Source organism: Macaca mulatta, chromosome 16, assembly GCF_049350105.2.
Source record: "Macaca mulatta isolate MMU2019108-1 chromosome 16, T2T-MMU8v2.0, whole genome shotgun sequence".
NCBI lineage: Eukaryota > Metazoa > Chordata > Mammalia > Primates > Cercopithecidae > Macaca > Macaca mulatta.
The window spans coordinates 68,798,396-68,815,474 of record NC_133421.1 but is presented as its reverse complement, the minus strand read 5'-3'; the positions used below and the strand labels follow the sequence as shown (position 1 = coordinate 68,815,474).

At 39.0% G+C, this 17,079-nt stretch overlaps 1 protein-coding gene across 33 annotated transcripts in view; it reads left to right on the top strand.

The window, feature by feature from the left end:
• The window catches only part of GPATCH8 (G-patch domain containing 8), a 107,386-nt gene that overhangs the window by 64,835 nt on the left and 25,472 nt on the right, over positions 1–17,079 (top strand). For 10 of the 33 annotated variants that reach the window (XM_077971912.1, XM_028836591.2, XM_001114634.5 and 7 more), the window contains 3 exons: positions 2,839–2,906; positions 4,177–4,263; positions 11,847–11,990. In XM_077971912.1, the coding sequence (XP_077828038.1) occupies positions 2,839–2,906; positions 4,177–4,263; positions 11,847–11,990 (299 nt within the window). Of the gene's footprint in view, positions 1–646; positions 692–2,838; positions 2,907–4,176; positions 4,621–11,846; positions 11,991–16,564; positions 16,602–17,079 lie in introns of all 33 variants that reach the window. The other 23 variants (XM_077971914.1, XM_028836590.2, XM_077971920.1 and 20 more) reach the window with 6 other exon arrangements.

The following is a 17,079-nucleotide window of genomic DNA, read 5'->3' as shown; positions in this document are numbered from 1 at the left end:
GCTGAAAGAAAGATATTGGCCAGCCTGGGAAGTCTTGGTTAACAGGAAGCAAAGTTCTGAGGAGAGCCACTTAAAGAGTTGTATTCATTCATAACAGAATTCAAATGTACAAAGTTCTCCAAGCACTGAAGATCTAAGATTATTTTCTAGACCTCTTAATTGTTTTATGTATATATTTCTAGAGAAGTCTTGAGGACATCTCATCCATACTCTAAGCCTCCTAGAGTTCTTTTGGTGAAGTAAATGACTTGATTACTGTCCAGTTAGTTGATCTGATAGAGTCTTAGATGTAATTTCTTATAAAAGTCCTACCTTGGGCCCTGAATACTAATTTACCAGAAAGAATAGTTAAATGAAAGATTGGAAGCTAGAGCTAGTTCTCTTACTTGAAACTGATACCCTACCTCCTGCCTTATTGAAGAGGGTGTTGTTCATGTTCTTAAGTAGCAGTACAAAAATCTCACACCTTGGTCTGACCAGTATGAAAACAGTTGCTGTAGCACAAAATGTCCTTCCTCTGTCCCTGGCTGAGATTGGGGGAGGGACAAAGCCCAACTGTTACTTTACCCCATCCTGTCTGCCTGCTAGAAGGCCTGTTTCTTACCCTAATGGTTTCTGCCTAACAAATGGTGTTTCTTTTTTACAGCATTATGATCCTGGACTTGTTGTGGTGATGGTAATCTTAGCAGTGGTAATTTTTTATTTTCAGACTGAATTACTCCTTTTGTCATCAGTGCACCAATATGTTAGGCTTACTTTCTCTGTTGTAGCCTTCATCCTTCTGCTTGGTCTTTTTCATTTTCCTTTCCTTTCCTTATGCAACTTGTCTGATCCCTGTTCATTAAAGGGTAATGTTAAGAAGGGATGTATCTGTTTGTGTTAGAACTGCCAATAAAATCAGTTAAAACATTAAATTCTAATACTGTCAAAAACTTGATTTCCCCACAATGTAATGGGCACTAGCACTTGCTACTGCAATTTATAAATAAATTAAAACAAACTTTGACTGCCTTAGAAGGCAAAAGTACTAATGCAGAGTTTATAAACAGGGGTTTACAGAGGTAATGAATTTGTACCAAAACTTTCTTGATTCTTGCAAAACAAATTCTGACAGATCAAAAAAAATACCAAAATAAATTGCTTTGACATTTCTTTTTAATTCATTCATTGGACCATTTATTTTTACCAGTAAATCCCTGATTGAGACGTTATGAAAGTGATATTGCACCTAGGAAGTCATTTTTATAACCTGTCTTTAATTTGGTCCTTTTGCTAAAGATTGCAGTCACTGCTTATTTATTATACCATTGGGCATAAGGTAGTAATGCATTTTCATTTTGCTTTACTGGCAGTCTTTTAATTGTATCTAAAAGAAGGCTGTATTCTAGAAGTTTTTTTTGTTGTTCCTGACATGAGATGTTCTTTAACAGTTTGGGTTTTTTGTTTTGTTTTGTTTTTGTTTTTTTGCTTTTGTTTTTGCTGTGATAATTCTAATTCTCCCTATTTATTGTTTAAAAACAATAATAGGATACATAAGTAGTTAAACTTATGAATTTGTTTTTCATTCCATCTTAAAGGCAAAAATTAATTCCACAAATATAGAGCCACCGAATACAAGTGGTTGTGGTCGTTTTGAACATGGTTTCTTCTTTATTTTGCAGGACCAAAACCAGTCATAATCATGGCATTTATTTTTTAAGAAGTTTTTTTTTGGGGGTTGGGAGGGTAATACCTCAGATTTAGCCTAAGAAAACTCCATTTTTAGCCCAAAGGTATAATATATATATATATATATATGTGTGTGTATAACAACAACAACACAACCAAAAAAACCAATTGTTTACACCAGCCTGAGTGAAATGATGAGGGAAGTAAACATTGTGTTTTTTCACTAAAGGTGTACAACGGATAAGGTAAGTCCTCTTTTCAGTGGGCTTACATCACAATAAAAAGCGCAAGTTGTGATGTAAAACAGCTGTGGTAGTAAAGTGCTTGTCTGCCCCATTTTGCTTTGTTTGGCTGGTTATGAGTGGATTAAATATATATATATTTAAAAAAATTATCCAGCATAGATCAATTAGTTTAAAGTCAATTTTCTTCGCAACCAGTCCTTTTCACAGCTTACCAGTTACCCTCGTAGCCAGTGTTAAATCCACTCTAGGAAATGGGACTTTAGAGCACCAGATTAAAAGGAAAACTATTCTTTGTCTCTAAGGGCAACTAATTGTTTCTTTTTATTTAAACTTTTCACAGCCCCATTAAGTTGTAAAGCATCTCCTTGTCTATAAGGAACATCAAAAAAAAATTGTAAAACATCTTTTGAAAACAAATTCAACATACTGAGTTGTAATTATAAAGTTTTACTGCATCATGTTTGAAAATGTACTTTTTCTATTTAACCATGCCAGTTGAGTTTTTTTTTTTTTTTTTTTTTTTTTTAACTAGGTTAAAAAGTTGTGTAGGAGGATATCAGTGACAGAGTGAAGTGATTTTTGATGGGAAGTTATTTGGGGATCTTAAAAGGAGTTTTTAAAGTTTTAAAATTTAAACCTCCTGGTGCCATTGCTTAAAAGTGCTTTGCATTACTTATTAATGTAATTTTGCCACAGTAATTTGAAGTTAATCCCAACTGGAAGGTCAGCGAAGGTGGTTAGTTGGGTTTAAACTAGGAAAGGAAGGTCTTGAGTGTAAGCTGTGAGAATGGCTTGTGTTTGGTTCACTGTAGCTTTCTGGTCTCTGCACTCCAAGGCAAGATCTCTAACCACCCAAAACCCAATGTGTAAAATGAGCTGTTGGCTTGGCTTTGTGCCTTACCTTGATTATGTGTTCCTGTTACAGGGAGAACAGATCCCATTCCAATTGTTGTCAAGTATGATGTCATGGGCATGGGTCGCATGGAAATGGAGGTAAATTGATCTCATTAACTCGTAAGTTTTATGGGATATTTTGAAATAATACCAATTCCAAATTCAGATGTCTGTGCAAGAATACGTTTATCAGATGAAATGTAGTTTTAATATTTTTCTTTGGACAACTAAAAATGTATTTTACGTTTTCATTTAGTGCTGCTTTTGAAACAAATAGAATATAAACAGTGCCCCTGTTTTAACTGGCACATAAAGAAGTTAAGTGATTTGCCGAGGGTTATACAGCAAGGCAATATCAGACTTAGATCCAGACCTTGGTGCTTGCTTCAGCAGGCAGTGTTGCTCAGCTCTTAAAATGTTGCTGTGATAAAAGCTTTGCCTTCTATAGAATTGGGTTCAGCTGCCATCTGTAATACCTACTTTTCTTTGCCTAAAATATTTTCTTCATTGATTCCTAATTCTGCTTCTTCTTTTTTTTTTTTTGTGAGATGGAGTTTCGCTCTTGTTGCCCAGGCTAGAGTGCAATGGCGCAGTCTCGGCTCACTGCAACCTCCATCTCCCGGGTTCAAGGGATTCTCCTGACTCAGCCTTCTGAGTAGCTGGGATTACAGGCGCATGACACCACACCCAGCTAATTTTTGTATTTTAGTAGAAACAGCGTTTTGTCATATTGGTCAGGCTGGTCTTGAACTCCTGACCTCAGGTGATCTGCCCACCCCGGCCTCCCACAGTGCTGGGATTACAGGCGTGAGCCACCGTGCCCAAACTCAATGTTAATTTTCAAAGAATTAGGAGTCGCCAGGCGTGGTGGCTTACGCCCGTAATCCCAGCTACAGGTGAGGAGTTCGAGACCAGCCTGGCCAACATGGTGAAATCCCATCTTTACTGAAAATACAAAAAAATTAGCAGGGCATTGTGGCGGGCACCTGTAATCCCAGCTACTCGGGAGGCTGAGGTAGGAGAATCACTTGAACTCGCGAGGTGGAGGTTGCAGTGAGCCAAGATCTTGTTGCCTGGGCAACAAGAGTGAAACTCCATCTCAAAAAAAAGAAAGAAAGAAAAGAAAATTAACACTGAAGTGAAGTCTCCTTTCAACAAATGTGCCTTTTGGAAACTACCAGCATGACAGGATTAACAAACTATTTTGCATGTGATTTTCTCTGTGGGGTGACAGTAAAGCAAGCAGTAGCTGAGCAAAATACAATTTTTTTGGTTTTCAGATAATACTGTAGTTGTACAAATAACTTTTTCATAGCTAATCTTGGGGGTACTTTAGGAATTAAGTCTAATCATATCTATTTTTGTCAAGCTTGATTATGCTGAAGATGCTACCGAACGGCGCCGTGTCCTAGAAGTGGAAAAAGAAGACACAGAAGAGCTGAGACAAAAGTACAAGGTATTTAAACAGAGCTGTTCATTGGAAGGTGGGGAGGTGCTCACTGAAGAAGAAAGAACTCAAATTTTGTTGAAAATTATCACTGTTGCTAACAGCATTTGTTTGACATTTGGTGGTAATTAGTAGTAGATCTCAGATTTCTATTACATTCCTATTTACTGGCTCTTTAAAAACTGTAGCGATAGTAATACCTACTTCGAAAGTGTGTTAGGAAGATTACACGAGTTAGTGTTTGAAAACACAATGCCTGTTACATAGTAGGTAGTCAAGTAGTGGTAGCAGTAAAAACTGTTAAAACTCCTTTGAGGCCAGACACAATGGCTCACACTTGTAACCCCAACACTTAGTAGAGACAGGGTTTCACCATGTTGGTCAGGCTGGTCTCGAACTTCTAACCTTGTGATCCACCCGCCTCGGCCTCCCAAAGTGCTGGGATTATAGGCGTGAGCCACTGCGCCTGGCCTAATTTTTGTGTTTTTAGTAGAAATGGGGTTTCACCATGTTGGCCAGGCTAGTCTTGAACTCCTTGCCTCAGGTGATCTGCCTGCCACGGCTTCCCAGTTTGCTGGGATTTCAGGCATAAGTCACCGCGCTTGACCCCCTTTCTTGTTTTTGAACTTAGCTTAGCTATATATTAAATTTTTGTATGTTTTATTTTATCCAGAACTATAATATAACTTAACTCATCTTTTCCTGCCCCTTTCTCCTTCCCCTTTTTCTTCTCCTTTCATCTCTCTTTATTCACTCTTCAGCCTATTTACACTGACTTTAGCAGTTTTCACCAAACCACTTTATTCAAGGCCACCAAACACTTCTGTTTGCTAAATCCAATAAATTATTTATTTATTTATTTATTTATTTATTTATTTATTTATTTATTTTTTAAGACCGAGTCTGACTCTTGCCCATGCAATGGTGTGATCTAAGCTCACTGCTCCCGGATTCAAGTGATTCTTGTGCCTCAGCCTCCAAGTAGCTGGGACTATAGGTATGAGCCACCACGGCCCAATAATTTTTTCGAATTTTTAGTAGAGATGGGGTTTCACCATGTTGGCCAGACTGGTCTTGAACTCCTCACCTCACGTGATCTGCCTTCCTTGGCCTCCCAAAGTGTGGGGATTAAAGGCGTGAGCCGCTGCTCCTGGCACACTCTTTCTTCTTTAAAACATTTTCGTTACTCTTGGTTTTGAAGAATTTTTACTTTCCTAGGTTAGTCACTTCTTGTCTGTCTCGCTGCTTCTATGTAGATTCCTTTGTTGGCTGCTGTTTATTCTGCCTGAACTTCAGATACTGGAGTTCCTCAGCTTCAGACCTGGGCCCTCTTCTTCTGGCTACATTCTTTCTCTAGGCACAAGAATGGTCATGACACCATGTTTCATCATCTTTCACTTGGTTAAATTTTATCCTTTGGGTTTTAGCTTAAATATTACCTCATTATAGACCTTCCCTAATCAACTCATTTAAATAATTAACCACTCTGCCTTATTCTCTTGTAACAACCTCTCTTACAATTTGTAATTATAAATTTTTATTCACTAATTTATATTCTGCTTACTGTACTAGTCAGAAAGGGCATTGAGGAGAGAGTATGTCTGTTTGTCTGCCAATATATATCCTGCAGCCAGCACAGTGTGTGGCACATAAGTACTCAATAAATATTAGTTGAAGGTGGGCATGGTGTCACGCACCTGTAATGCAAGCTACTCAGCAGGCTGAGGCAGGAGAATCACTTGAACCCAGGAGGCGGAGGTTTCAGTGAGCCGAGATCACACCACTGCATTCCAGCCTGGGCGACAGGCAGAGTGAGACTGCATCTCAGAAAAAGAAATGCAAGAGTGAACATTCCTGTCTTCTTTCTGATCTTAATAGAGAAGCTTTCAGTCTTTCACCATTATGATGTTAGCTGGGGGTTTTTTGTTTTTATCAGGTTGAGGAAATTCTTAGTTTCTAGAAATTCCTACTTTGTTCAGTGTTTTTACCATGAAAGAGGGTGTTGGATTTTGTCAAATGCTTATTTTGCATCTATTGAGATAATCTTGTGGGTTTTTTCCTTTTATATTCTGTTATTAATAATGGTGTATTACATTGTAATGGTGTATTACATTGATTGATTTTTGTATGTTGAACCAACATTGAGTTCCTGGGATAAATCCCACTTCGCCTTTTAATATGCTGTTGAATTTGGTTTGATAGCATTTTGTTGAGCATTTTTGCATCTGTACACAGAAAAGATATTAGTCTGTAGTTTTCTTGTAATGTCTTTGTATCAGAGTAACACTCAGAATAAATTAGGAAGTGTTCCTCTTCTATTTTCCCTTGCATTTAAAAATGGTTTTTTAATGTGTTTTGTATCCTAAACATGTATTGCTTAGTTTTATGTAGTGGATGAGTGGGTTGGTTGGTTGGTTGGTTTTGAGACAGTCTTGCTCTGTCGCCCAGGCTGGAGTGTAGTGGCACAACGGCTCACTGCAACCTCTGCCTCCCGGGTTCAAGCAATTCTCATGCCTCAGCCACCCAAGTAGCTGGGATTACAGGCATGCGCCACCACGTCCAGCTAATTTTTTTTTTTTTTTTTAAGAGGAGAGTCTTACTCTGTTGCTCAGGCTGGGGTGCACTGGCACGATCTCAGCTCACTGCAGCCTTCACCTCCTGAGTTCAAGCAATTCTTGTGCCTCAGCCTCCCAAGTAGCTGGGATTACAGACGTGTGACACCATGCCCAGCTGGGTTTTTTTGTTTGTTTGTTTGTTTGTTTGTTTTCCCGTATTTTTAGTAGAGACGGGGTTTCACCATGTTGGCCAGGCTGGTATCAAACTCCTGACCTCAGGTGATCCACCCGCCTTGGCCTTCCAGAGTGCTGGGATTACAGGCATCAGCCACCGCCTGGCCTAGTTTTACATGTTTTTTAACTTTATATAAGTGGAATAATGTTTTCTTGTATATGTGTATGTATATACGAGAGTTTCTCCAGAGTGTGACTTTTATTTATTTTGTTTCCATTGCTGTAAGGGGTTAAACCTGTGTTCAGGGAATACACATCGGCTTAACTTCTTAAAGCAATATACTTTACTCTCTATATAATGTTGTCATTATCCTTTTTTCCCTTAAAATTCTGCAGTTTCAGATTCATGGAAGGGTCTTTTAAATTTTTTTGTTAACTCTTAGCTGTATTATACTGTGTTTATATGTTGTGTGTATTACTTCTTCATTTCTGACTTTTTAATTATAGTTTCTTCTGTAGCCTATAATGGACTTTTTGTCTGTGTAAATATTATGTGAGTATTGTTTATTTGAGACAGGATCTCACTGTGTCACCTAGGAGTGCAGTGGCAGTGATCACAGCTTACTTCAGCCTCGACCTCCTGGACTCAAGTGATCCTCCCACCTCAGCCTCCCAAGCAGCTGGGGCTACAGGTGTATGCCACCACACCCAGCTAATTTTTATATATTTTTTAAAGACAGAGTTTCATCATGTTGCCCAGGCTGGTTTTGAACTCCTAGGCTCAAGCTGTCCACCCACGTCAACCTCCCAAAGTGCTGGGATTACAGGTGTGAGCCACTATGCCTGGCCTCTACAAGTACAAGTACTTTTTTTTTTTTTCAATTGAGATGGAGTCTCGCTGTGTCGCCCAGGCCAGAGTGCAATGGCGCGAACTTAGCTCATTGCAACCTCCACCACCCAGGTTCAAGTGATTCTCGTGGCTCAACCTCCCGAGTAGCTGGGATTACAGGTGCCCACCACCATGCCTGGCTGATTTTTGTATATTTAGTAGAGACAGGGTTTCATCACGTTGGTCAGGCTGGTCTCAAACTCCTGACCTCAGGTGATCCACCCGCCTCGGCCTCCCAAAGTGCTGGGATTACAGGAGTGAGCCACCGTGCCCGGCCTACGAGTACTTTTTGAAGGACTTCCTCAGCCTTCCAAGTAAATGGGACTACAGGCCTACACCACCACGCCTAGCTAATTTTTTGTATTTTTGATAAAGATGAGGGATGAGGTTTCACCATGTTGCCCAGGCTGGTTTCAAACTCTTGAGCTCAGGCGATCTGCCTGCCTTGTCCTCCCAAGGTGCTGGAATTACAGACATGAGCTACCACGCCCGGCCTATTTTATTTTTTAAGTTATTATGTGGTCTCAAAGTGGGAAATAAATGGATGGATGGATGGATGGATGGATATAGGATGGATTATATTTGTTGTTCTAGTTACCTTTATAACTTAATAAAATTATCCATGTTTGAGCGTCCATTATTTTCATACTGTAAGCAATAAAAAACTAGCTTGTTTTCTTTCCTCTTCCATTTTAAAAACTCTATCATATAATGTTAATAAGTAAAATGGCCATTCTTAGTATGTGACTTCATACCATTTAATATATTATGTACAATACTTCTATTACTTGATAATTTTCATGTTTTGTAAAGTTCTTTTAACTTCTCTTGAGTTTGCAGCAGTAAGCAAACTCAAATTCCTATTTGCTTCTGCTTGCCCACCCAGTTTTTTATTATTCATACCATTTCTATTTTCTGACAGCATATAACATACATAGTTATATGTATATGCTATAGTTATATGTCTATACTTTAGTAGCCCTATTTCTTTTAACCTTAGTTATAGGAGTAAATGGTTTTGAAGCAATCTGCCAGTTCTTTTGCTGAGTTTTTTCCTATTATTTCTGAAGTTTGTACCTTATTAACTTATTTAAACGTAGTTGTGCAAACAGTATTTCTTGAATTCTTTATATACATATGTATTTTATATAAACATAAGCCTATAAAAATAATTTACATCCAGCCTGGGCACCATGATGAAACCTTGTCTCTACGAAAAATACAAATATTAGCCAGGCACGGTGGCATGCCTGTATGGTCCTAGCAACTCAGAAGGCCAAAGTGGGAGGATTAATTGAGCCCAGGAGATCGAAGCTCCTGTGAACTATAATTGCATTCCAGTCTGGCCAATAGAGCAAGATGCTGTCTCAAAAAAATAAGAATAGTAATATTAATTTAGGCAATTACAACTTATAATTATCAACTTATGTGTGTATATATGTACACATACGTATAACTATATATACATGTGTGTATCCCCTGTATTTGAAAGATACATATAAAATCCTAAGTTAATTATTTCCTTAGATATCTTGTAGTATTTTTGTACCACTGTCTTCTGGAATTGAGAGAGAGAGAGTGAGTGTGAGAGAGAGAGAGAGAGAGAGTGTGTGTGTGTGTGTGTGTGTGTGTGTGTGTGTGTGTGTGTGTGTGTGGTTGAAGAGATCAAAGGCTGGCCTGATCTTCCCCTCCTTGATTGTTTTTGCATAGCTGCTGAAAGGAGTCTGTCTTTAAGATTCAATAACTTTACTACACTATTGATTGTCACTGACTGTTCTGAGACCATTTTCATTGTCACACTTTCTTGTCCTGTGTAGTTGAGTGGATCTTCCTTTAGTGATCATGTGTTGATAGCCTTTTTTTTTTTTTTTTTTTTTTTTTGAGACAAGTTCTCACTCTGTCACCTAGGTTGGAGTGAAGTGGCGCAATCTTGGCTGACTGCAACCTCCACTTCCCAGGCTCAAGTGATCCTCCCTCCTCAGCCTTTCAAGTAGCTGGGACCAAAGGCAAATGACACCATGCTCGGCTAATATTTTGTATTTTTGATAGAGCTGGGGTTTCACTATGTTGCCCAGGCTAGTCTTGAACTCCTGAGCTCAAGCCATCTACCTGCCTCGGCCTCCCAAAGTGCTGGGATTACAGGCGTGAGCCACCGCACCCGGCCTCAGCCTTTTCTTAGATCTGCCACAATTGGGCAGAACTTTTTGCTTTTCTCTATGTGCATTCTTTGTACTGCATGTTTCCACATCCCCGCTAACCCAAGTTCATCCCTTTGTTCTTCGCAGATCTCAGAAATTCTTGATGAGTGCAAGAGATGTAGGTATATTCACTTCGGAGGATCCTTTTATATACAGGATATATGTTTTACTATTTTCTGAAATTGCCACCTTTGGCTTTTTTGATATTGCTTAACTTTGCCCTTGTGTGGCTTCTACTACATTTCCCTCATTCGGATTCTATAAAGAGCTTAACTTTCCTTCTGCATGTTTTTCATTCTCCAGATCATACCTATTGCCCAGTTCTTCTGAATGCTGTTGGTTGGGTTGTTTTAATTCATAATTTTGTTTTTATGATACCCAAGAAGAAAATCAAAGCTGTTTTCTTATACTGCTACATTCATACCAGGAACTCTAGTTTTGTTGCTTAAAGTTGCAGCCACGTGTGGTGGCTGACACCTGTAATGTCAGCCCTTTGGGAAGCCAAGGTGGGAGGATCACTTGAGCCCAGGAGTTTGTGACCAGCTTTGACAGCATAGTGAGACCTCATCTCTACAAAAAATACAAAAGTTAGCTAGGTTTGCTGGTAAACGCCTAGATACTTGGGAGGCTGAGGTGGGAAGATTGCTTGAGCCCAGTAGGTGGAGACTGCAGTGAGCCATGAACTGCACTGCACTCCAGCCTGGCAAAAAAGCCACAAGTTGTTTAACAGCCAGACAACATGAAACTGTCCGGAACTCTCAAAGAAAATTAATGTGAAGGATTAGATAGGGCAAAAATAACAATGTGCTATACATACTCACTTTGCAGTTTTAATAAGTCTATCCAAATTAGTTCAGTACTGCCACTCCAGAAAATACAACCTTTTCTTGCTTACTGATTAAGTAGCTCTTGTGGGAGATGATAGAGCTGCTTTGAAACTGTAGATACAGTCTTTGAGATAAGACTTATCTTTTTTAGGTCAATCTGCTAGAAGGAGTTGCTCATTCTGAAAGTAACGCATCTACCCTGCTCTAAAAATCAAGCAAGTAGTCACTTAGCATTCCTCTCCCTTTCTCATCCTTCTGTGCGACATTAGCAAATGAATATACTCAACTTGCTTTGAGGTATCTTTTAATTTTTTTCTCTGTTTTTCTTTTTGAGATGTCTTTTGATGTCTAGTTTTTAAGTGAAACTGATGAGGCAAATTGGATTGCCTTTTAGTCAGTCACACAGTTTTTTGTTGTTGTTGTTTTTCTCCAAGCTCCTCTCCCATGTAAGAGTCCCACAGTTTTAAATCTCGCTAAGACCAGCAGATAACACATATCTGTGGGTTGGCTTTCCAAGCAGTGCAGCTTATATGTAGAATGACCATAGAATATTTAACTCCATCATTGGCTACAGACTCAGGTAATGCTTTTTGCCTTAGTGTCTGAAAACTAGAATATTAATACAGGTTTTGTATCCCTTATCCAAAATGCTTGAGACCAAAGGTATTTCAGATTTCAGACTTTTTGGGAGTTTTGGAATATTTGCATTATACTTATCAGTTGAGCATCATTAGTCCTTTTAAACATTTGTTTATTTGAAGACAATTGTTAGTACAATGACACACGAATTACCCACCAAAGTACCACTTGTGTTTCATCCAGCTTTTACTGGTACCACTAAATATTATGAAAAGCTCTTTTTTGTCTTCTCAGATGACTGTTTTCTTTATAACATTCACTTAAAGTTTTATCAAGTTCATTTTTTGTTTGTATTTCATGGTTCTTGCAGGATTATGTTGACAAAGAGAAGGCAATTGCCAAAGCCTTGGAAGACCTCAGAGCCAACTTTTACTGTGAACTCTGTGATAAGCAATATCAGAAACATCAGGAATTCGATAACCATATCAACTCCTATGATCATGCACACAAGCAGGTGAGTTGTAGTTACTTGCAAACAGAGAAGAAGGTACCTATCTATTGTTACAACAATTGAGTTTTATGAGTATACCCCCAAAAACTTGGTGTCTGTAATTTCTTGTGTCTGCCAATCTTTATGTGCAGTCGTCCACCACACTTTATTTTTTCAGTGGCAGAAATCCTGGCATAGACACCCCCTCCAGCCCACCACTCCCACATATACACTATTTGACGAATTGTGTTTTGTAAATCTTACATAATGTTTTTGCCTTTTATTAATTTCTAAGTTTTTATTTAATTTTGTAATTCAGCCGAGGGTCACTGGGAGCTTTGTTTCCATTTCTTCTCTTTTCCTAACGTGTTAAACTTTGAAGAGTTATTCAGCAGACTGTGTTATTTTCAACTTCCCTACATTAGAGTTCATGTTTATTGGCTACTGTTTTCTATTATTAAGTCATTTTGTTATTCAGTATACCTTGGAAGTTAGATAAATTTTGAGAAGGAAAATAAAATTAGATGCTCTCTTAACTTTAACAAAAAACTCTGATGCTGCGTGTTGAAGAGCTGATAAACGAATTACACTTTCTTTGCAGTCTTCGCCCCCCGGCTGCCACCTCATCATTTTAGAAGAGAAAATTGTACTTAACTAGTTACTGGTATACAGAAGAAGGCAAAACCCTGGGAGAGTTTAGAAAGGGAAAATAAATTGTTACACCTATAGGACAGTTCTGGCTTATTAAAGAATTTCAAGCCGTTTGATCTTGGGTGACTTTAACATAACTTACTAGGTCTTTGGGGGGTACAATAGTTGTCTTTGTTAAACTTGTAAATGTATGAACACTGGAATGATATCTCTTAAGCTGGACTTGTTGAACTAAGATTTTTTTAACTTTCATCTTCCAGCCAACCAAAAGATTTCAGTGCACAGGTAAAAGGCAATCTTTGACCAAGTCTTATTCTTCCTAGAACAGGGAGAAATTGTAAGCTGGTTGTGGTATTATATTTTTTTGGAACAGTCTCCCACATTTAGCCATACCTAACCAATTTAAGATTCTTCCACACTAATGAACTTATATGCAAGACAGCTTTTCAACTTACTACACACCTTTGGACATTCTTTTTTTTTTTTTTTCTTTTTTTTTTTGAGACGGAGTTTTGCTCTTTCTCCCATGCTGGAATGCAGTGGGATTACAGGTGTGAGCCACTGCTCCCGGCCGTGAATGTTCTCTTAATATATTGTCAACTTTGCTTGATTTGAAGAAGAGAAATTTATAGAGCATATATATATATAGACAAGCTATACTGGCAGTTACTTTTTTACTCTTTCAGAGACTCATTTTTCAGGAAAGAAAAATGCAACAGTGAATACTTCTATCCAGGACCTTTTCCAGTTTTTCAATCTATTTATAATTTAAAAATTTCAGGCCAGGCACGGCTGTTCACACCTGTAATCGCAGCACTTTGCAAAGCCAGGGCAGGAGGATCACTTGAGCCCAGGAGTTCGAGACCACCTGAGTAATGTACAAGACCCGCCCCCCAATCTAAGCTAATTACAAAAAATGTAATTAGCTGGGTGTGGTGGCACATGTCTGTGATCCCAGCTACTCCGGAGGCTGAGGTGTTAGAATGGCTTGAGCCCAAGAGTTTGAAGTTGCAGTGAGCCATGATGATGCCACTGAACTTCACACTGGGCAACAGAGCAAGACCTTGTCTCAAAAAAAACAAAATAAATAAAAAAACTCTTTCAGGTTATTTTTATTTAATTAAGACATTTAGTATCTAAGTATATACCCAAGTTTTGGGGCTCTTGAGAATTTTTTCAATCAAGAAATATCTGTGATATATTAACAGAAAAGATACTTTAGGCAGAAAAAGGACATTTAGAAAGGTTAGGCCAGGTGCAGTGGCTCACGCCTATAATCCCAGCACTTTGGGAGGCCGAGGTGGACAGAATCACATGAGGCCAGTTCGAGACCAGCCTGACCAACATAGCAAAACCCTGTCTCTACTAAAACTACAAAAATTAGCCGGACATGGTGGTACACGTCTGTAATCCCAGCTACTTCGGGGTTCGAGGCACGAGAATTGCCTGAACCTGGGAGGCGGATTTTGCAGTGAAGCAAGATCATGCCACTGCACTCCAGCCTGGGTGACAGAGCAGGACCCTGTCTCAAAAAAAAAAAAAAGAAAGAAAGAAAGGATACACACTATTTTAATTAGAAAAAAGGCCAGGTGCGGTGGCTCGCACCTGTAATCCCAGCACTTTGGGAAGCTGAGGTGGAGTTCACCTGAGGTCAGGAGTTCAAGACGAGCCTGGCCAACATGGTGAAACCCTGTCTCCACTGAAAATACAAAAAAACTTAGCAGGGCATCTTGGCGGGCACCTGTAATCCCAGCTACTCAGGAGGCTGAGGCAAGAGAATCACTTGAACCCGGGAGGCAGAGGTTACAGTGAGCCAAGATCGTGCCACTGCTCTCCAGCCTGGGTGACAGAGCAAGACTCCGTCTCAAAAAAAGAGAAAAAAAAGGGTTTTTTTTGTTTGTTTTTCTTGAGATGGAGTTTCACTCTTGTTGCCCAGGCTGAAGTGCAATGGCGCAATCTCGGCTCACTGCGACCTCTGCCTCCCAGGTTCAAGTGATTCTCCTGTCTCAGTCCCCCGCGAAGCTGGAATTACAGGCATGCGCCACCACGCCCGGCTAATCTTTGTAATGAAAAAGAAAGTTTTAACTAGAAAAAAATAGGCCAGGAGTGGTGGCTCATGCACTATAATCCCAGCACTTTGGAAGTCCAAGGCGGCCAGATCAGTTGAGGTCAGGAGTTCAAGACCAGCCTGTCCAACTTGGTGAAACCCCATCTCTACTAAAGATACAAAAAAATTAGCCAGGTGTGGTGGCATGTGCCTGTAGTCCCAGCTACTCGAGGCAGGAGAATTGCTTGAGTCCGGGAGGCGGAGGCTGTAGTGAGCCAAGATGGCGCCACTGTACTCCAGCCTAAGTGACAGAGCAAGACTCCATCTCAAAAATAAAGAAAAAAGTAAACCAGGAAAAAGTATAATTCAAATTTGAATAACGTATAAACTTGCCTTTTAAGGGAAAAAAACTAAAGCAAAACAGATTTACAATGTAATAAAATTTACATTGACAACATTAATGTGATATATGATAATGTTTTAGTGACACTGTCCTCAACCTGAATGTAGTAGAAATTGTTACATCTTTGGTTCATTTGAATTTGACATGTTTATTCTCCTGCACACCTTGTGTTACCTCAGCTCTCCCACCACTTTTCTCTATTGCATTCGCTCTCAAACTAGGGAGATTTTGTGACTCTGGAGGCACTTGGCAAAGTCTATGTACATTTTTGGTTGTCCCAGTAAGGGTGTGATACTACTGGCATCTAGTAGGTAGAGGCCAGCGATGCTGGTAACATCTTACAATGCACAGGAAAGACCCTTGAAACAAAGAGGCAAAATGGCAGTTAATAGTGCTGCGGTTGAAAACCCTGTTCCATCAGAATTAATTAAAAACTTTTGTGTATATATATGATATTGTGGTATCATTTAACCTTAGTACAAATAAATTACTGTCATTTTACGTCCCCAGTTATATTGTAAACATTTATAAAGTGCTCATCTAGATGATCCAGAATATTCACTTATTACTCTTTTTTAGAGTATCATCAAAATAAAAATACAAAATTAGGGGTTACCCATGGAGAACTCATGGACTGCCTATTCACTAATACAGAATATATATCTATGAACCCTGGTCTAGGAAAAATCTTTAGCTGGTATGATGAATGAATGCATGTGAGTTTATTTCTTCATCTTAATCAAAAGCTCATCTTATGTATTAAAAAAAACCATGTAGTACAAGTTTGGTTTTTGTTTTGTGTTTTGGTGAAATGTTCTTCATTTGCTTGAAAGGTAGGCTTTTTCACCTTTCTTCATACTGCTGTTGTAATACAAACAGTAGGATCTCAAAACAGAATGCTATAAATACATAAACAAAAGAAGCACAGCACTAAATTTTTCATAATTCGTCTCTTCCCTGAACTTGGAATGTCTGATGAACCCACTGGGTGCAGTGGCTGATGCCTGTAATCCCAGCTGAGGCTGAGACAGGAAGATCTCTTGAGGCCAGGAGTTCAAGGCTGCAGTGAGCTATGATTGTGTCACTGCACACCAGCCTGGGTGACAGAGCAAGACTCTGTGTCTCTTAAAAAAAAAAAAAAAATTTAAATACCCTGATGTGGTGACACGCACATGTAGTGTAAGTCCTAGCTACTTGTGAGGCTGAGGCAGGAGGGTCGCTTGAGTCCAGGAGTTTGAGGCTGCAGTGAGCTGTGATCATGCCACTATACCCTAGCCTGGGTGACAGAGCAAGACCCTGTCTCAGAGAATTTTAAAAAAAGAATTTCTAAGGAATCTTGAATTGACCTTGGTACAACACAGCCAAATAACCCCTAACAGGAGGAAGGACATATTTTTCATTCCTCTTTGATGGACATGAACTTAACATACAAATGGACCTACCATTTTTCCAAATTCATGCTCTAAAATCATAAAGACACCCTGTCTTGTCTTCCAGGAAGGCACACAGGATTATTATGAATCTGAGATAATAGGTAAGTACTTTCAACCCTGTATTAGCAATCCCTAGTTTGCATCTTCTATCAGATTTTCACCATTAATATTTTTCAGAGAAATAATGTATTATGTTAGTAGTAAACTATAGTAGAGGCAGGATCCTAAACATACCCTTCCCTTAAATAGGCACAAATAATCTCTCCAAAAGGAGCTATATGGTCACCTTCATTCAAGGTTTGGGTTGTTTGTTTCCTGACGGGATGTGGGGGTGTTATGTGCCTCTTTCTCTTCACTAGTTTTTCTCAGATTTTCCAAGATTTTATAAAGAGTCATTAACACAAAAATATTAAGACCCAGCTTAATCTTCAGAGATACAGAAGCTGATTAGGTATTTTGGCTCTTTTCAGTAGTTTAACCCTAGTTTTCAAGTGATCGATGTTAATACATTTTGAAATCTCTACATTTTGAAATCTCTAAGAGTAGGCCTTTCCATTTCTGAAGAAACCCAATGTATGA